The sequence below is a fragment of the Phodopus roborovskii genome, unplaced genomic scaffold (genome assembly GCF_943737965.1).
Source record: "Phodopus roborovskii unplaced genomic scaffold, PHOROB, whole genome shotgun sequence".
Taxonomy (NCBI): domain Eukaryota; kingdom Metazoa; phylum Chordata; class Mammalia; order Rodentia; family Cricetidae; genus Phodopus; species Phodopus roborovskii.
In genome coordinates this window covers 7,374,468-7,393,170 of record NW_026126448.1, presented here as the reverse complement: position 1 = coordinate 7,393,170, position 18,703 = coordinate 7,374,468, and the positions used below count along the sequence as shown (strand labels likewise).

Below are 18,703 nucleotides of genomic sequence, written 5' to 3'. Positions count from 1 at the left end.
ACAGCTCTGTGTAGACATAGAGTTACAGAGCTCTATGTCAGACAGACAGACAGACAGACAGGGTTACAAAGAGAAACCTTGAAAACAAAAAACCATGAATACAGGGCTCTGTTCCACAAACCCATTGTACAGTCCCAGACCAGGTAAATCTGGCTCCGAAACGTGCTGTTCCATAGCGCCCAAAGAGGGCAGCACTAGGCTACAACTGTGGGCTGTGTCCCAGAGCATGAGACGCTCACAGGAGACCGCCCGCGTTGGTGACGTGCACCGAGGAAAGTTTGCGCCACCCCTGCCTTTCCTCTCCCAGCTGGAACGCTGATCCTTGTTGCTCAGAAGAGGCCTCCGGACACCTGGCCTCCATTCCGACTTCGGCGTATACCCGGGAGGATGAAGAAAGAAAGCACACGGTCACCACGTGGACGGGGTAGCAGGGAGAAAAACAGAGGAGCAGCCTCGCACCTGCTGGGACGATAAACACTACCACCGCTCCTTTAAGGCAAGAGCAGGAGGCGTGGCCGGACGGAGGGGGGGGACTTTCTAGTGACGTGAGCCGATCAGAGGGCGGGGCTTCTCCAAGCCTGTCTGCCAGGAAAAGGGCGGAGCTCGGGATGACGAGACACCCGGGAGGGGGCAGGCGTTCATTGATAAAAACGCCGGGCTCCCTCGGGCGTGATCGCAGAGTAGAGAAACCAGGCGGCGCCACGCGCAGCCGGGGCCGGGCGGAACCGAGAGCCTGCTCGGGCGGGCGCTACGCCGCGCCGCCCGCATGGAGCCCGCCGCCGGCTTCTTGTCCCCGCGCCCCTTCCCGCGTGCGGCCGCCCTGCCCGCGCCCCCCGCTGGACCGGGGCCGCCTGCTAGTGCCTCACCGCGGTCGGAGCCTGAGGTGCTGGCCGGGCCACGGGCGCCGGACCCGGGTCGCCTTATCACCGATCCGTGCAGCGGCCGTACCTACATCAAGGGCCGCTTGTTGGGCAAGGTAGGTCACGGGGGCTTTGGGGTGGCGCTGACGGAGGTTCCCCTCCGGGCCCGACCCTGCCTCCCAGGAGCTCGCAGACCCACACATCCTCCTCCTCCTAGGGGGGCTTTGCCCGCTGCTATGAAGCCACTGACACCGAGACCGGTGTAGCCTACGCGGTCAAAATCATCCCGCAGAGCCGCGTCGCCAAGCCGCATCAGCGCGAGAAGGTGGGTCCAGGCCCTGAGGACCAAGGGGTAGGGAGGGGGTGGTGGCGTGGGAACCCTGGAAAGATGATGATCTCGCGCTCTCGTCGCAGATCCTAAACGAGATCGAGTTGCACCGAGACCTACAGCACCGCCATATCGTTCGCTTTTCGCACCATTTCGAGGATGCTGACAACATATACATTTTCTTGGAGCTCTGTAGCCGAAAGGTCTGGAATAGAGGGGGATTCATCGGGAACAGGGGTGGGAAAGGAAGCGATTCTCAATATCCAAAGCTGGGTTCCTGTCATCCTTAGCAAGCACAGATGGAGGGCGGGTCTGGGAAGGCAAGCAGGGACTGAAACTGTCTTTCTGCAGTCCCTGGCCCACATCTGGAAAGCCCGGCACACCCTGTTGGAGCCAGAGGTTCGATACTACCTGCGCCAGATCCTTTCTGGCCTCAAGTACTTGCACCAGAGGGGTATCCTGCACAGAGACCTCAAGCTGGGTGAGATTCCTGGGTCTGGTTGGAAGGGTGGGAATCTGGGGAGGGAAGAGAGGGAGTGAAGAATCTGACACTTCTCTCTGCCACTGTCTAGGAAATTTTTTCATCACTGACAACATGGAACTGAAGGTGGGGGATTTTGGGCTGGCAGCTCGGTTAGAGCCTCCTGAGCAGAGAAAAAAGTGAGTGAGGGGATGATGGCCGTGGTCTGTATGTGACATCGATGATGTACAGTGTGCATGTGGAAAGGAAGATGACCTGATATGTGCTTGGGATAAATAGGGATGGGGTGATGGGCTGCCTGTATGTAAAGGTAAAGGTGGCAACCTAGGACAATCTGAGGAATGTGGGCACAGAGGGGCAGCTGCCTTGAGTCCCTGACATAGATGGGAGTCTAAGGACTTTTGGAAGGGAAAACAGGCCAGGCAGTGAGCATATAAGACAGGGTGTGGGAATGGCGGGACATGATACCCTGAGTGTCTAAGAAGACCCCCCGTGACAGGGTGTGTTGTGTGTAACACAGATAGTGTGTGTGGTAGGCAGGTGAGTGTTTATGGAGGATATGACAGCTGGTGTGCAGCACAGACCCTGGGAGGTGACAGCCTAATGTGTACTTGACAGAAGGGAGTGGGGGAAGGGATCAGTCATGGACCCTCTGTATTGACCTTGGGAGAGTGGGCTGTGATGGGGTCAGGGCCTCCTCTTGTCCTGCAGAGCAGCTGAGCAGCTGGACTAGACTGGACTCAGCTGCCATTCTCAGCATCCATTGTCCCAAGACAAGCAGGAGCTCTCTGGCCTTTGGTGACAGGCAGCTGCTTTGTCTGAACTCACAGCAGGGCAGGAATGGGGGCGGGGGTTGGGCTGGGTCTGAGCCTTCCCCTCTCCGCCCTGCCCTCTTTCAGGACCATCTGTGGCACTCCCAACTATGTGGCTCCAGAAGTGCTGCTGAGACAAGGCCATGGCCCCGAGGCAGATGTGTGGTCACTTGGTTGTGTCATGTGAGTGCCAGGGTCATTGGCAGACAGGTGGCAGATGCATGGATGGGGTGTTCCCACCACTTGAATCCTGACCCTCCATTCCTGGGCACAGGTACACACTCCTATGTGGGAGCCCCCCATTTGAGACAGCTGACCTGAAGGAAACATACCGCTGCATCAAGCAGGTTCATTACACGCTGCCTGCCAGCCTCTCACTGCCTGCCCGTCAGCTGCTGGCTGCCATCCTTCGGGCTTCACCCCGGGACCGCCCCTCTATTGAACAGATCCTGCGCTATGACTTCTTTACGAAGGTCTGTGGTTCTCCAGATACCCCGGTTCTGTGTGCATGTCCTGAAAGCATAAATGGGAACAGGACTCTTAGGGTCTCACTTCTCTGTTTGCATGACTCTCTTCCTCAGGGCTACACCCCCGATCGGCTCCCAGTCAGTGCTTGTGTGACAGCCCCAGATCTCACACCCCCCAACCCTGCGAGGAGTCTGTTTGCCAAAGTTACCAAGAGCCTGTTTGGCAGGAAAAAGAACAAGAGTGAGTCAGGTGTCAATGGGCTGAGGGTATAGAGCAGCAGAATGTTGTAGTGGCTTGTTACATTTGTTTGAGTCGGGGAGTACCCTGTAGACTCTTGGGGAGAACATGTGTTGTCTAGACAGTTGGGAAGCCCAGCTTGTATGAACACTTTAGGAAATGTGGTCAGGCAGGATACTGAGGGCTCTATTCTCCCTCGCCACCAGATAAGAACCATTCTGAGGAACGGGATAACGTCTCCTGCTTGGTGAGCGGCCTGATGCGCACATCCATCGGTCATCCAGATGTCAGGCCTGAGGTGAGGTGCTCACGTGAGCATTATTCCCCTGACTCACCCTAACCCTAGCAGCTGAGGGAAGCCCAACATAAAAGGCTGATGAAGCATCCAACCTCGTGGTGGCCTAATTGGCTGTGTCTCATTAGCCAGCTGAGGGTGACCTGGGGTGCCCTGAGAGCCATTAGGGACAGGGCTGGGCCATTGGACTTTCAAGGGTTTGGATTCTGGGGCCTGATCTCACTCCCTGTCTACCCAACCATCCAGGCTCCAGCAGCTTCAGGTCTGGCCCCTGTCAGCTTGGTAGAGACAGCTGCTGAGGACAGCTCACCCCGTGGGACACTGGCAAGCAGTGGAGATGGTGAGGAGCCAGAAGATGAGAGGTGCTGGAAGTCACTGGGTGGACACCACGGGCCAGAAGGAAGTAGTAGGCCTAGGAACATGACCTGGGCCCAGGGAGGCTGTTTGTTGGCTAAATGTCAGTGCCCTCTGTCCCCTCAGGATTTGAAGAAGGTTTGACTGTGGCCACAGTGGTAGAGTCTGCCCTCTGTGCACTGAGGAACTGTGTGGCCTTCATGCCCCCAGGTAAGACTGGGCTCTGGTACATGTGAATATTTTGCCAAGTTCTTTTTGACCTGGAGGCCAGGGGAATGTCTTCACTCCCTCCTCTCCTGTAACAGCGGAAGAGAACCCTGCTCCGCTGGCGCAGCCAGAGCCTCTGGTGTGGGTCAGCAAGTGGGTTGACTACTCCAACAAGTTTGGCTTTGGGTATCAGCTGTCCAGCCGCCGTGTAGCCGTGCTCTTCAACGATGGCACACACATGGCCCTGTCAGCCAATAGGAAGTAAGTGCTATTCTGGGGTGCTTTGTATTTAGGCTATTGCACCAAGCAGGGTTGCACTTTGGTGTGTGTTTCTGTGTTCAGGGGTCTGGGGTTTCGAGTCCAAAGGGGAGGAACGAAAACTGCAGGTTCCTCTCTCTCTACACGCCCACTTTCAGGATGGTGCACTACAACCCCACCAGCACGAAGCGCTTCTCCTTCTCTGTGGGTTCTGTACCCCGTGCTCTGCGGCCTCAGCTGGGCATCCTTCGGTATTTCGCCTCCTACATGGAGCAGCATCTCATGAAGGTGTGTGGACTGCAGTGGGGGGGGGGGGCTTTAGGGACTAATGCATCGTGATGCCTTCTGCTTCCCCACTGCTGGTAGTGGCAGATCCTGTAGGGGCAGGAGACAGCCATAGGAAGAGACCCAGCCCATGCCAGTCTAGTGACCTGGCCTGCCCGTTCTTTCAGGGTGGAGATCTGCCCAGTGTGGAAGAGGTAGAGGTGCCTGCCCCGCCCTTGTTGTTGCAGTGGGTCAAGACTGATCAGGCCCTACTCATGCTGTTTAGTGATGGCACTGTGCAGGTAAGAGCCCATCCTGCAGTTGGAGGGAAGGTCCAGTAGGCCCAGGGTTCTGGGAAGGTATATGGGTCTGGTGTCCCAGCCCTGAACACTGTTACTTTCTGTTCACAGGTGAACTTCTATGGGGACCACACAAAGCTGATCCTCAGTGGCTGGGAGCCTCTCCTTGTGACTTTTGTGGCCCGAAATCGCAGTGCTTGTACTTACCTCGCTTCCCACCTCCGGCAGCTGGGCTGCTCCCCAGACCTGCGCCAGCGACTGCGCTATGCGCTGCGCCTGCTCAGGGATCGGAGTCCTGCTTAGGTTCCAACCTGCAGCGCAGGCTGTGATCCAGACCCCAGGCCTTTGCCTGAAAGGCTCTGGCCCTTGCCTTTGTGGCCCTTCCTGTCCCTTTGGTGCCTCACTGGGGGCTCTGGGCTGAATCCCCCAGGCAGTCAGGGACCAGCTTTACTACAGTTGGGGATGGCCTGCCCTCCCTGTCTCTTCCCCTTTCTCCCTGAGATAGCCTGAGCCTTAGCTCCCAGCTAGGGGGCATTATTTATGGACCACTTTTATTTATTAACAGACATTTATTTATTGGGATGTGAGCCCCAGGAGGGCCTCCTCCTGGGATAATAAACCGTTTTTCAGAACTTGAGGGTCTTATCATTCCCAGTAGACCGCGTGGACAGTAGCTACGGCAAACAGTGACGTGTTCGTGAAGGTGGCAGAGGCCAGTCCATCGTGCACTGCATCCCAGAGTGCGCGGCTGACCACGTGCACGCCCTGTCTCTCGCGTGGCCCTAGCACCACATTGCATACCAGTTTGTAGCGGGGTAGGCAGAGGTCCCGCACACGCGTGCGTATCTGTTCACACAGCGCCTGTGCCAGTTTCCCAGCCTCGCTACCTGAGTAGCTCACGTTGCTCAGCCCTGAGTGCAGTGTTGCCTCCAGGACACACTGGGCGCTTGCTGCTTCCCAGTGCTCCCCTGGCGCAGGTTCTGTGCGGTATGAGGGTGCCATCCTACGGGCAGGCACCAGGGGTAGCCCAGAAAAGCTAACTCGTGAACCTAAAGGGGGCATTGGGCCCAGGGATGGTCGTCGACCTCCAGGACCTACTAGGGGTCCTGCCAGTGAGTTGCGGCGCGAGAAGGATGGGTGTAGACTCAGCAAGGAGCCACGACGGGAGGCTGGGCCTGGGCCAATAGGTCGGGTCTCATCAATGCTGGGCAGATGACCTCCAGACTTCCCTGGTGGTAATTTCAGAGCCAGGTCTTTGGTAGTCTCTTCTTCCTGGCGTCCAGATAGCAGAGTCTTGCCAGCCATGGACGTGCCTGCTGGAAGATCCACACTGAGGAGTGGCCCTCACTGGCTAAGATCTCCCTACACTCCCTACACTCAGCCTCAGCCAGTGAAGTTGAGATTTTCTTTCTTTGTTTCTCTTTCTTCTTTCTGTGTATGTTTGAGACAGTCTCACATGGCCTCCAACTCTGTAACTGAGGCTGGCTTTGAACTCCATCCTCCTACCTACAATTCCTGAGTGATGGGACTACAGAATGTGCAATACTCAGAGCCTCCCTAGTAACCTATAGGCATATATGGCCATGTCTACCTCTTCCATATCCGTTTACCTGTATCTTTGGAACAAGTAGATCAAATTGGGAGTGCATGGACTGCTTAGGGGAGATTAGTATTGTTAGAGATATAAGCAAGGGAAGGGGTTGCTTAGTTTATGATCATAGAACCTCTACCCAGAGTTCTTTTCCCTTGGTCACTGTAGAGGGTGACTGGGTGATCGGTAAATCCAACCCCCCCCACACACTTGATTTCGTCAGCAAGATGGGGACATGAAGCTGGTTTCTGGGTCTCTTCAATCCATAGCCAGAAGGGACAGACCCAACTCCGTCACTCCCATAGATCTCTCTAGCCTCAGAAGTATAGGACTTAATCATCTTCCCTGCTCTAAGTAGGGTGTGACTTATACCCTCCCCCCCCCCCCTTGACCTGCTACAGGCAACAAGGGTAGCAACATCTATCCTCTTCCTTAGGTCTCTCACCCCATCAGAATCATCTGTGGGATGCATGCCCTCTTCTCCTGAAACTCCCTCAGGCACCTGACTCACCTGCAGCCTTTGGCCTCCAAGCTCTGCTGGTCTCACAGTCTTTACTGAGCTGGCCTGACTGGCCTGTGGGTGGGGAAGGCTTGTGTTGTGCAGTTACCATGGGGCTGCTGTGGCAAGCATACCCTTTCCTCCCAGAACTCCTCCCTCCAGCCAAACTCCCGAATAAATCTTAGTGTTACTGCTATGAGCACCTGCTGAGGGGAAGGAGGGTGCCCTGAGTTGGGGGAAGGGGTCCCACAGGGGCTTGAAGTTCTAGAGCATCACAGGTGAGGGGCAGGGGTGTAGAGGGGTGCGCTCCTCAGAAATGTGCTTGCTTTCAAGCCAGTTTCTTATGAAGTGTCCAGTCATTGGATCTGGCCGTTTGTGAACAAGTTCCAGGGGCCTTAGACTACGGGGGTGGCTTCTTAGGAATCCAGTATCTGGCCTCACAGGAAAGAGTACGTCATGGTTTTACATTCTCCCATCAGCCTCAACAAGGACAAACATTTCCGCTTCAGGGCAGCACTAGGGTGGGGCTTGGATGACTTCCTTACTTCAGAGCTGTGTGCTGAGGAGGGGAGGCCTTTGGCCTCAGTGGGAAAGACCCAGGCCTAGCATAGTATGACTCAATGGTGAATCTAAGTCCATCCAGTCTCTTGACTTCTGCTGACCCACTCAGGGGCCCTGGGACTTGTGCCCCCTGGCCATACTGCCTTCGCGCCCCAGTATCTAGTACAAAATGCCTCTAGGGCTGGTTGCTTCTCAGGGATGCCAGGGGCTGTGTGCTGCTTGTGGAACTGACACCTCACCCCTCCTACTCTGGGAGGCATGGGGCTGCTCCCCTACCCCCCAGGTAAACTAAGTCTGAGCTCTGGGAACCATACTTAGGGGTGAGAATTTTCCCTGATGAGGTGATGTCTCAGGCTTGGCTCTCCCGGTTCTAAACTGAACCTGTAGGGAAGAGATTAGGAGGGCAGGCAGAGGTCTTGAACTCTGAACCAAGTGTAGGCAGGAGCCAGCATGAGGACCCCTGAACTCTTCTCAGAGCTCTTCTAGATGAAATTTTTTCCTGGGCCGATAGGGAGATGGGCGGGGCCTCCCCAGGCTCAGCTCCAGTTTCTATGGAAACCCACAGGCTTCCCACCCAGCCGCTGTCTGGGCAGGCTCCCAACCTGGGCCTCATCCACCACCAGCTTCTCTGGGATCATAGGCCTTTCCAGCCTCAGCTTCTTTGGGTCCTCTCTGTACCTGCAGCCCTTTACTGAACCTCAGGCCTCCTTCAGGGCCCTGGGCCTCTTCTGAAACCTCAGCTCCTCACTAACAGCCTCGACAGCTTCTGTTCTTCCTCTCAGGCCTCCCTTGCCTCACCAGCTCTTGGCCTGGCTGGGCCTGCTAGGCCATTCCCCACTTTGTTCTGTTGCTCATCCCACAAATGGAGAGCCCAGGACTGGTTGTGCATGGGCAAAGTATACCCTTTTCCACAGCACTCCGGAACCTTGTGAACAATCCCCGGTACAGGTGAGACAGTGCCCTCCCCCCCTCCCCTTGGTGGGTTTTCCCTAGCTGGCTCTCATGAGTCTGTACATTTGAGGAGGCTAAGGGTGAAGAGGCCAGGAAGAGCACTTGGCCTCCCGGGTGCACTCAGTCTATGAGGAAGTCGAGTAGCAAGTGTGTCTACTGGCCTGTGTCCATGCTATCCTGAGTCAGAAGTGAGGGCATTGGGGGATAGAGAAGGGCAGCTGTGTGAACTCAGGCAAAGTTGTTCCTTCCTTCTCTGGATGGATGAAGGAATCCTTAACCCTGTCAGCCCTGGAAAGTGGGTTTGACTTGGCTCACTCCCGTGGATATTCAACTAAGTGATGGGACTTCTCCTTGAAGGGACTGGAGCAGAGGACTCCAGGGATCCATGAGAGGAACGGGGCACAAAGGATTAGGTCAGAGACCCAGACAGGAAGTAGTTCAAGGTTGCTGACCTCCCACTGCTTGCCCAAGAGGCTAGTGCTGTCTGAAACCAGGAATAGAGTTTACTGGGGGCAGGGCTGGTCATGGGACACAGAATGCCACTTCCCATCCCCACTGTCTGAGGCTGCCTGCTCCCTCAGGGTTAGCGACCGTCATAACTCCTTTGAGGGCAGAGTGTCACAGTCTGGCTGTAAGAGTGGACCGTTAGGCCTTGAGCCGGGGAGTAGAAGGCGTTGGAGGCTGAAGCTCTCTGCTGCCTGCCTCCCTCTACCTTATGCAGAGCTTCAGAGACTGAGGCAGGAAGTGATCATGAAGATGGAAAATGTGGTCTCACCTCATGAGGGTGTATCACTGCCATGTCTGTTTGCAGTCAATGTGCTGTGCTCCCCACATCCTCACACCCTCCTACGGGAGGAAGAGCAAAGACGCTGAGTTGGCATCTCGTGGAAGCAGTACCACAAGGAGTTTCCTTTCCCCCAAGACTCAGACTGGGGAGAGAGCAATCTTGCTTGCATGAACCCTGGTATCCCCTGTTGTAATTAAGAAAAGTGGCTTGACAGGCAGTGGTGGCACACACCGGTGGCACACGCCTTCAATCCCAGCACTCGGGAGGCAGAGGCAGGCAAACCCTGTTTCAGAATCTGAAACAAAACAAAAAAAAGTGGCTCAAGAGAGAAAGACACCATGCAACAGAAAGAAAGCAGAGGGTTTTTTTTTTTTTTTTTATTAAGGGGGAAGGATTGGAAAAAGGAGAAAGGGGAGGGGGACCAGCCTCTAGAGACAGGAGCAGTAGGAGAAAGAGGCAGAGAGGAAAGGGTGGGGAGAGGATGATGGGAAGTGGGCCCTTTTAAAAGGGAACACAGTGACTGTGCACAGGTGGTGCTCTGGGTGGCTGCAGCTGGGGGTATATCCTGTCAGAACTCCAAGCACAGGCTAGTACAGATGCCTAAATAGGAACATCCCCTCTTTGACCAAGCAGAGTCAACTCCTCTGAGACTTGTGGTCTCAACTGAGGAGTCTGAAAATCAAAGATAGAAAGTCACAGGGTAGAACTGAGACTAGAGTTTAGGCCTGTGTCTCCCAGACTTGGGTTTTGACCTTACATAAAAAGAAGGTAAGCCCCAGTGTGGCAGAGGCAAAGCCAAAAAGTATAATGTGATTCAAGATTCCTTTCTCTGGCTCTCTGTCCTCTCTTCCGCAGCGATGTTTGCTTTGTGGTTGGTCAAGAACGGCAAGAGGTGTTTGCCCACCGGTGTTTGTTGGCCTGTAGATGCAACTTCTTCCAGAGACTCTTGGGCACAGAGCCGGGCCTTGGGGAACCTAGTCCTGTGGTGCTAAGCACTGTGCCAGCCGAAGCCTTCTTAGCTGTGCTGGAGTTCCTGTATACCAACAGTGTCAAGCTGCACCGCTACTCTGTGAGCTTACCAAGCAGGGGTCAGGGTAGGAGAGAGGCTGCAAGAGGCAGGAGTCTGCACGTTATGCTGTGGGTTGAAGGGCAGGGGAAACTCCCTTCTGCTCCCTCAACCACCACCCCCTGTGCAGGTGCTGGAGGTGCTGACAGCCGCTGTGGAATATGGACTAGAGGAACTTCGGGAGGTAAGTGTCTCAGGCAGGCCATCTTGTTTCCCTTGCTTTCAGTTCATAGCCTCCTTCACATAATCTGACCTTCTCACGCAGACAGAAGTATGTATTCAGGATCTGCACATGCTCAGTGTGTGCTGAGTAAACAGCAGTAGCATTTATGGCTGGTTCTGCAGTACAAGGGTAAATTGGCTTTGGTTCTGTAATTGGAGAGACATATGAAGACTCTTAACATTCATGGGCCATGGTGCTTCAGGCTAGTATTCCCAGAAGGCTGGGGAGGATAGCATATTAAGGCCAGCCTGAATTACCTAGAGAGTTAAGGCTAGCCTGGGCTACAGAGTGAGACTTAGTTTCAAAGAGCTAAACTTAAAAAGTAGAGGTCTAAGTGTGATAGGCAGACTGCTGGTGTATAGAGATTCCTGGAGAAGGGAACTTTTGTGTTAGAACTGGAAGAACAAGTAGGGTTTTGTTCAGGAGAGTGGGAAGATGGCATTATAGTCACAGGGCAATCAAGGAGCTGCTTAGGTAAGAAGTGTGGTTGGATTGGGAACATGATTGTGGGGTGAATTGGGAGGGTACCAGGAAGCTGGTTCATGCAGGTGCTTCGATAATTTGTGCTTTAGGCTGGGAGTATAGTTCAGTGGTAGAACACTTGCCTAGCATGTTATAGGCCCGGGATTCAACTTCTAGCACTATCCATGTATATGTATCTGTATTTCCAGCACTCAGTAGGCAGAGTAGGGGAGGATAATCCAAGCTCATGGCCAATTTGGTCTACAGACTGAGTTCTAATGCCAGCCAAGGCTACATAGCAACTCCCTCTCCCCCAGAGTCCATATAATGCAAGGGTGGTGGAGATTCACTTACAAGTTTTGGACAAGGGGGCTAAGGGAAAAAGGGATTGAGAGAAAAGGAAAAAGGAAAGGCCTGTCAGATTAGGATCAAAGTCAAGAGGGTGTGGCCAAGACAGAAATGGCAGTCCAAGAGAGGTGGGTGGCTCTGAGACAGCTGGCACAACCCAGTGCTTTTCTAGAAGAGAGATGTCAAGCATAAAATTTAAGTTTCTGTTAAAAAATAGAAGTGTCATTGAGTCAAGGAGGGGAACAAGTACAGGAAGGTAGAATGGGAGGGGGAAGCTAGAGGGTTTGGATGGGTCTTTTCCGTTTCCCAAATCTGGGGAGGTCAAGATGGCTCTGGGGCTGCTGGGAGCCTGGGTGACTCATTGTTCCAAGCCTACCTGAGGTCTTGGAAGGAGGGATACCACCACACAATTCACTTTCATTTCTGTCCCCAGTTATGCCTGGAGTTTGTGGTAAAGGTGCTGGATGTGGAGTTGGTTTGTGAGGCCCTACAGGTAGGTATGGCTGGGCAGCCCTGGGAGGAATCTGACTTTTAGAATGTGGTCCTGGCATCTCCACATGGCAGAAGCCTTGACTGGCTACATCTGCTAAGGAATATGAGGGCATGTGTGCTCAAGGATGCTTAGGAGATAAACTCTATGCCCAAATCTGTGGGGGTGTGGAGTACATCAGGAACGTCATCCGTAGGAGGAAGAGTCAAAGGGCTGGGAAAGGCAGTACATGCCTTTAATCCCAGTATTCAGGAAGCAGAGACATTCGGATCTGAGTTCAAGGCCAGCCAGGGCTACATAGTGGTCTGCTATTAAGAGTGGGAAATGGAGCCAGGGAGATTGTAGTGGTACATGGCTTTAATCCCAGCACTTGAGAGGCAGAGGCTGATGGGTCTGAGTTCAAGGCCAGCCAGGCCTACAAAGGGAACCCTGTATTAGAAAAAAAAAAAAAATACAAACCCCAAAACAAAACCCAAGAGTGGGAAATAGCTCTAAGCAGGGATAGGAGAAAGGTAGGATGTAGAGTTTAGAAGCCAAGCTTGGACCTGAACATGGTGTCCTTTAATACCTGCTTGTGTGTTCATGGGCCACTGTGCTTTCCCAAGGTCAGTTTCATGAGACAATGCGTGTGCTGTCAGCCTCCCCATTGGATTGCGCTCAGGCTTGTGGCAGTCCTTAGTGTGTAGAGCTGGGTTACACAGCCTCTCCAGTCTCTAGACTGACCTCCTTCACTCTGCTCTCAGGTTGCTGTAACCTTTGGCCTGGGGCTGCTGCAGGAGCGGTGCATAGCCTTCATAGAGGCTCACAGCCAGGTACAGCTCCCCAACATTATACTTTTGTAGCCTGTGTCCCACTGCCCCCACCCCCAACGCCACTCTTCTCTGCCCTGATCGATACACCGATCCACAGGAGGCGCTCCGCACACGTGGCTTCCTGGAGTTGTCCTCCGCTGCGCTGCTGCCCGTGTTACGCAGTGACAAGCTCTGCGTGGATGAGGCCGAACTGGTCAAGGCAGCCCGAAGCTGGGCGCGCGTGGGCGCCGTGAGTGGGATCTGGGGGAGGCGGAGGGCGAAGCCGCTCCAAGGGGCTCAAGGTCCGATTCCACAGGCGGTGTTGGAGCGACCGGTGGCCGAGGTGGCAGCTCCAGTGGTTCGAGAGCTGAGACTACCCTTGCTGGCTCCGGCAGAGCTGAGCGCTCTGGAAGAGCAGAACCGACGGGAGCCGTTCATCCCGGTGCGGACGCCACGTGGGGATGAGGAGCCCGGGCCCTTGCCAGGGACTTCAGACTGCCTGGTGACCAGCTTTCTTCTACAGGTGGAGCAAATTGTGGAGGCGTGGAAGTGCCACGCCCTACGGAGAGGAGATGCAGCCCGGGGCGCACCGTGCCGACGGCGAAGGGGAACCCTGCCTCGGGATCACCACCGTTTTCTGGACCTTCATTTCAGATGACCTACTTCTGCAACTTAGGAGGCATTTGATCTCACCCCAAACTACAGCTCCCGAGGTGCTCTGCGTTCGAGTCGGGCTTCCGCTCCCGGCAAACCTAGCGAGCCAGATGCTGGAAGGATCGTTCCCGGTCTGGAGCAAAACCTAAAGCCTCCGCGTAGAAGTAGGGGCGGGGTAGTGGACCCGAAATTGGGGCTGTACCGTGAGCTCGGGCGACGCCCCGAGGCCGGAAGTGAGGTGTCCTTTGTTCTGTGTGCTCACACAGCATCCTGCTGCCGGTCACGCCTCCGTGCCCCACTGTTCTGATGACTCTGTTATCTATTTAGCTTATCCTCTTTAACAACAAATCAGCTTCCTGGCTCCAGGATCAGTGTGTTTTCGACCTTCTCATACCGGGATCTCATTCTTGCCTACCTTATGCCCTGTCTCCATTCTAATAATACTTTCGAGTTGGTTTAGTGTGCAGCCTACCTTCTGACACTTTTGGGGTCTTTTCTGCCCTTACCCCCAGCCAGTGCTCCCAAACTCCTTTTCCCTCAGTGCACAATGCACCCTTGTGATAGTCCCATCGTTGTGATACATTCATTCCAGGACCAGCTACTAAAGTTCCTAGATAATTAGCAGTTCTTAACTCTTGAGTTTGGGAATTCCAGAATTAACTTTTTGGTGTGTGTGTGTGTGTGTGTGTGTGTGTGTGTGTGTGTGTGTGGTGTGTGTGTGTGTGTGTGTAGCTGGAACTATATATATTTTATATTATTTTTTTCCCCAAGAAAAACCACCACTGTCTGGTTTCCAGCAAATAATTTTAAAGAAGTTGTAAAGCAAGATTTAAAAATGAAGGATAGTGGACAGTTGAAAAGGAAATAAAATTATAATTCTGACATAGAAAAATACATTGCTTGCCCGGTGGTGGTGGCATACTCCTTTAGTCCCAGCACTGGGGAGGCAGAGACAGGCCGATCTCTGTGAGTTCGAAACACCCTGGTCTACAAGAGCTAGTTCCAGAACAGCCTCCAAAACCACAGAGAAACCCTGTCTCAAAAAACAAACAAAAACAAGAACAAAACTGTGTGTGTGTGTGTGTGTGTGTGTGTGTGTGTGTATGCATACATACGTATATATCTTATGGATTAAAGATAGTTATTTGTATTCTCTATCAATATTGAACAGGTGGCTACCGGGCTACCCAGTGGGTATTCAATGAAAGTAATTCGCGGCTTGTACGACTAATTAATTCTCTTGCTTTTGGTTACTTTATTTTACACAATTTTGGAGGCCATGTACTAAGCTAAGCCTATGCTCCCATTAGCTTTGCTACCGTGCTGTGATGAGAATGGCTTTCTAAACTGTTTCCAGGAGCTTGGAACTCATTCCAATCGCTGGAAACCATCAGTCTACTCCACCTTTCATGCAGGCTAACAATGCTGTCTCTCGATATGTGTTCAGGAGGCAAACACCATGGCGGACTAGGCCTGTAAATGTTAGTACTCAGGAAGTGGACATAGGAGGATCAGCAGTTTGAGGCCAGCCGAGGTTAGTTACATGGTGAGACCTGTTTTAAAAAGCAAAATAAACTGGGCATGGAGGTGCACACCTTTACTCCCAGCACTCAGGAGGCAGAAGCAGGCTATCTCTGAGTTTGAGGCCAGCCCGGTCTACATGAGTTTCAGGACACTCAGAGTTACCTATAAATAAAAATCAAACTACTTGTGGTGGCCTGTGACTTAAGCACTAAGAAAGCTGAAGCAGGAATGAGACTAGCCTGCTTGGGCAATATAGCAAAATGTAGTCTCCAAAAACAAAACCAAAGGAGCTCATAATGACCCTCCTGCCTCAGTTTCTCAAGTGATAGAATTAATTACAGACATGGACACCATGCCCCCTGATTAGGAGCTGGGTGTAGTGGCTCATGTCTGTAATCCTAGCACTGGGGAGCAGATACCTCTAGGTTCAAGGACAGCTTTGCCTACATTCTACATACCTGGAGTATAGAATGAGAATCTTGTAATGCTCCAGAGAGGGCTCAGCTGCTCTTGGAAAGGACCAGAGTTCAGTTCCTAGTACTCAGCTCAAGTAGCTCACAACCACCTCTAACTCAAGCTCCAGGGAGTCTGATGTCTCTAGTCTTCACGGGTGTCTGAATACCACATATACATACCACCCCAACATGCATAGATATAATAAAAAATACGATAAATCTGAAAGAAAAAGGGTTGACTCAAAATTGTTCCCCTTTATGGAAATGTTTGTATGAAAGGTGAAAAAGGCCAGTGATACGAAGAAAAACCAGAGGATGGGTGTGTCCTTTTGCTTCCAGCCTCCCAGAGGTTCTGTGCCTCAGCTGCATGGTGTAGGTTAGATGACTGTAGTTTCTATACATTCATGTTCTCAACAATCCTACAATCATGGAAAAACGTCCTCAAGTGTATCAGTATCCTGTTGGCCTGGTGTTAAAGTGGTAGCAACTAGCCCTAAGCACCCACTGATTGGCACCTGGCCTAGCTCCAGAGAGCTAGCACCTGGCCTAATCCATACTTTGACCTACAGGATACTTTTTGTTCCCCTTATGTGAACTTTGGGAATTTCCCGAGAAGATGAAGGCCTATGCAAAACTTGCTTCAGGGAACAGGGAAAACTATGGTGCCTCTGTGCATGGCATTGTCTTTTTGGAAGCCTCATTCAAGTTGTTCCGAGCATATGGTGGTCAACTGGCTAAAATGTAAATATGGAGAAAATTAAAATGCCCTGGGTATAGGAAATGTATTTCAGTTCCTTGCAGCTGGGGTCCCCTGCAGCAATGGCTAAATGCATTCCTAAAGTGAGTTTTCTTTCCACAGACCTTTGTGACCCCATATCCACACTGCACCTTCCGCATCACTCAGGGCTGGAACTCAGGCACTGTGTAACTTCTCTCTATGTACCATGGGTATGCAAATTAAAAGACCTCAGACTGGTTTTGACAAACCAGCTATAGGAACATGGGTAGGCAGAACCGACCAAGAGGAAGCTTGTGGATTCCAGGCCACTCTCCCCCAGTTTCAGACTAACCAGCCCAGCTCAGCACTCAGTAACAGGGCCATACAGGAGCATGTCACCACCCCTCTGGCAATTGTCATTCAGCTTATCTAATTTTATTTATTTATTTATTTATTTATTTTTTGGAGACTTCTATATAGTCCTTGCTGTCCTAGAACTCACTACATAGACCAGGCTGGCCTTGAACTCACAGAGAGCCACCTGTCTCTGTCTCCCTAGTACTGGAATCAGAGATGTATGTTACCATGTGTGTCTCTAGGTTATCTTGTTTTGTTTTAGAACAGTGTCTCACTCAGCAGCTTAGGCTGGTCTCAAACTTACAGCAATTCTCCAGCCTCAGCTTCAAAAGGGCTGAGGTTAACACTGGAAGCTGCCACATTCAGGAACATCCAGTTCCTTTTGAAGGTTGACTTGGGGTTAGGACAAGGGAGGCTGAGGAAGAACCTAGGCAGAGGGAGTGACAAGTTCAAAGTTGTGGTGCTACAAATAGCACTGGTTTATTCCTGTCCAGAAAGTGGAGTGTTTTAAAGAGCCCGTGTCTGGCAGTGGAGGCTAGCCCTAGTGGAGGCTGGGATGGGATTAGGCTTGATTTACGGCATGGGGAGCCGTGGAAGGTGCTAAGCCAGTGGGTGGAATAGGACTTGGTGCTTCACAGGGTGAGCTCAACCTACAAGCAGTGTGGGACTTCTTACCTCAGGCTGGATGAGGTCAGTGGCCAAGACTGACTGCCCCTCGGGTGGTTCAACTCTGACTGGCTCCGTTCAGTGACTCCCTCATTCTTCAGGACAGGACTGATCATGCAATCAGCTAAAAGCTTTCAACACAGCTGTGAACAATGAGCCTAAAAGGAAGCACCCCTTTTGCAAGGCTGACTAAGGGATTGGAACCTCAATGATGTGCCCAGGTTGGAATGCTATGTCTAGAGCCAAGTTCTCTTGGGACATCTTTGGCCCCCACAATAGTCATTTATTGTCCTCTGTTACATGACATCACATCTTTGTAGCCATTAGGTAAATCTTTTGAAATGTACAAATTCTTAGTTTCCAACCAACCAAAGGGCTAGAACTCTGCCAGCCTCTGAAAAGCCTGTTAGTAGTTCTGCTTTGTGTTTGCCGGGCTACCTAATATCCCCAGCAGTGTGTGCAGACACTGCTGGCTTTATGTTTTTTTGGTGTGTATGTGTGTTTTGTCGCTGTTTTGGTTTGGTTTTTTTCAAGACAGGATTTTTCTGTGTAGCTCTGGCTGTCCTGAACTTGCTTTATAGAACAGGCTGGGCTTGAACTCTGACCTAGAAACATAGCACATACACACCCAACTACCAACCTATACACCAAATAAATTGTAATAAAGTAATATACAAGGACAGTGTTTCATGTAGCCCAGGCTAACTTCAAACCCTATGTGGCAGAGGATGACCTCTGATCATACAATACCACTTAAGTGCTGGGATCACAGGTCTTCATCAATATGGCAGCTAACCTTAATTCTTTCTTTTTTTTGGGGGGGGGGCTGTTCCAGGCAGGGTTTCTCTGTGTAGCTCTGGCTTTCCTGGAACTTCGATCTGTAGACCAGGCTGGCCTAGAACTCAAAAAGATTCACCTGTTTCTACCTCCTGAGTGCTGGGATTAAAAGCATGTGCCACCATCATCTGGCTCACTTTAATTCTTTTAAGGTGTTTTAGTATTGGTTCAGCTGCAATGTGTTCTGTTCGTAATGTTTGATTGGACCATGGTTTTCTGGCCTTTGTATGGGTGAGATGTGAGAAGGCAGGGTGCCTGGGTGAGTGGTGGCAGGAACCCAGGGTGTCTGTCTGTCCATCAGGATAACTGGGGAAGGGTGAGGAAAGACCCTGACATCCATTTGGGTGAGACTCTTGACTGTAGCACAGGCTGTGTTCGGGCTCTTCAAGGCCTCTGTACAACAGGGCTGGCCACCTCTCCACCACCAGCAACTTGAATGGTGCTGTCACTGACTTGGGCACTGACTTGGGCATCCTAAGGACAATCTCCCACATGGTTAGCTAACTACAACTTTCTACCTGCCAGACAATGCTGTGGGTGCACAGCAGTCCCGCCATGGAGGTTGCTCTGGGTTAGGGTTCTTTCCTCTCACTCACAAACATCCTAAAATAACTCCCTAGGTCGAGTCCTTCCTCCACGGCCACTTTGCTGACCTTCCATTCACCATGTTGACCTGTTTCTTGGATTTGCCCCTTCCTGACATGCTGAAGGAGCAGGAAGCTGCAGGCTAAATCTGGAGAGTCGAGGACTGGAATGCCAGGCGGACACTAAGGTTTGCATCATTTTTGATGCTAAGCACTTTTTAAAAACCTCATTTTTAATTAACCTCAATTTAAAAGCCTCAATTTTAATTAAAAAAA

General features: G+C 52.2%; 3 protein-coding genes across 6 annotated transcripts; 2 read left to right on the top strand and 1 right to left on the bottom strand.

Annotated features, from left to right (window-relative positions):
- The first annotated feature begins 579 nt into the window (after positions 1–579).
- Positions 580–5,495, top strand: Plk3 (polo like kinase 3). Its single transcript, XM_051188540.1, has 15 exons — positions 580–976; positions 1,078–1,185; positions 1,275–1,391; positions 1,540–1,669; positions 1,761–1,848; positions 2,569–2,664; positions 2,756–2,954; positions 3,063–3,189; positions 3,393–3,484; positions 3,728–3,821; positions 3,962–4,045; positions 4,141–4,303; positions 4,459–4,588; positions 4,753–4,866; positions 4,975–5,495. The coding sequence occupies exons 1-15, from the start codon at positions 767–769 to the stop codon at positions 5,164–5,166; spliced, it is 1,944 nt and encodes a 647-aa protein (XP_051044497.1). The 5' UTR covers positions 580–766; the 3' UTR covers positions 5,167–5,495.
- On the bottom strand, positions 5,489–6,505 carry Dynlt4 (dynein light chain Tctex-type 4). 2 transcript variants are annotated; one of them, XM_051188573.1, is made up of 2 exons: positions 6,474–6,505; positions 5,489–6,179 (listed from the first exon to the last, which is right to left on the bottom strand). In XM_051188573.1, the coding sequence occupies exon 2, from the start codon at positions 6,166–6,168 to the stop codon at positions 5,509–5,511; it is 660 nt and encodes a 219-aa protein (XP_051044530.1). In that variant the 5' UTR covers positions 6,169–6,179; positions 6,474–6,505; the 3' UTR covers positions 5,489–5,508. The 2 variants fall into 2 exon arrangements, with proteins under 2 accessions (XP_051044530.1, XP_051044529.1); XM_051188572.1 differs by having other exon boundaries at positions 5,489–6,176.
- A 1,569-nt stretch (positions 6,506–8,074) lies between these two features.
- Btbd19 (BTB domain containing 19) lies at positions 8,075–13,752 on the top strand. Of its 3 annotated transcripts, XM_051188566.1 has the most exons (8): positions 8,080–8,462; positions 10,108–10,321; positions 10,449–10,502; positions 11,785–11,844; positions 12,585–12,653; positions 12,751–12,882; positions 12,949–13,074; positions 13,156–13,752. In XM_051188566.1, the coding sequence occupies exons 1-8, from the start codon at positions 8,377–8,379 to the stop codon at positions 13,288–13,290; spliced, it is 876 nt and encodes a 291-aa protein (XP_051044523.1). In that variant the 5' UTR covers positions 8,080–8,376; the 3' UTR covers positions 13,291–13,752. The 3 variants fall into 3 exon arrangements, with proteins under 3 accessions (XP_051044521.1, XP_051044522.1, XP_051044523.1); XM_051188564.1 differs by having other exon boundaries at positions 8,075–8,462; positions 12,949–13,752; XM_051188565.1 differs by lacking the exon at positions 11,785–11,844 and having other exon boundaries at positions 8,075–8,462; positions 12,949–13,752.
- The last annotated feature ends 4,951 nt before the right edge of the window (positions 13,753–18,703 follow it).

What these genes read in the sequence shown, in the direction of transcription:
- Plk3 (XM_051188540.1), top strand. Translation starts at nt 767, where the DNA reads ATGGAGCCCGCCGCCGGCTTCTTGTCCCCGCGCCCCTTCCCGCGTGCG. An exon ending in TGGTCACTTGGTTGTGTCAT is followed by an intron (nt 2,665 to 2,755) that starts GTGAGTGCCAGG and finishes TCCTGGGCACAG; the next exon opens with GTACACACTCCTATGTGGGA. An exon ending in ATCCAGATGTCAGGCCTGAG is followed by an intron (nt 3,485 to 3,727) that starts GTGAGGTGCTCA and finishes CCAACCATCCAG; the next exon opens with GCTCCAGCAGCTTCAGGTCT.
- Dynlt4 (XM_051188573.1), bottom strand. Translation starts at nt 6,168, where the DNA reads ATGGCTGGCAAGACTCTGCTATCTGGACGCCAGGAAGAAGAGACTACC.
- Btbd19 (XM_051188564.1), top strand. Translation starts at nt 8,377, where the DNA reads ATGGAGAGCCCAGGACTGGTTGTGCATGGGCAAAGTATACCCTTTTCC. An exon ending in TCAAGCTGCACCGCTACTCT is followed by an intron (nt 10,322 to 10,448) that starts GTGAGCTTACCA and finishes CCCCCTGTGCAG; the next exon opens with GTGCTGGAGGTGCTGACAGC. An exon ending in TCATAGAGGCTCACAGCCAG is followed by an intron (nt 12,654 to 12,750) that starts GTACAGCTCCCC and finishes ACCGATCCACAG; the next exon opens with GAGGCGCTCCGCACACGTGG.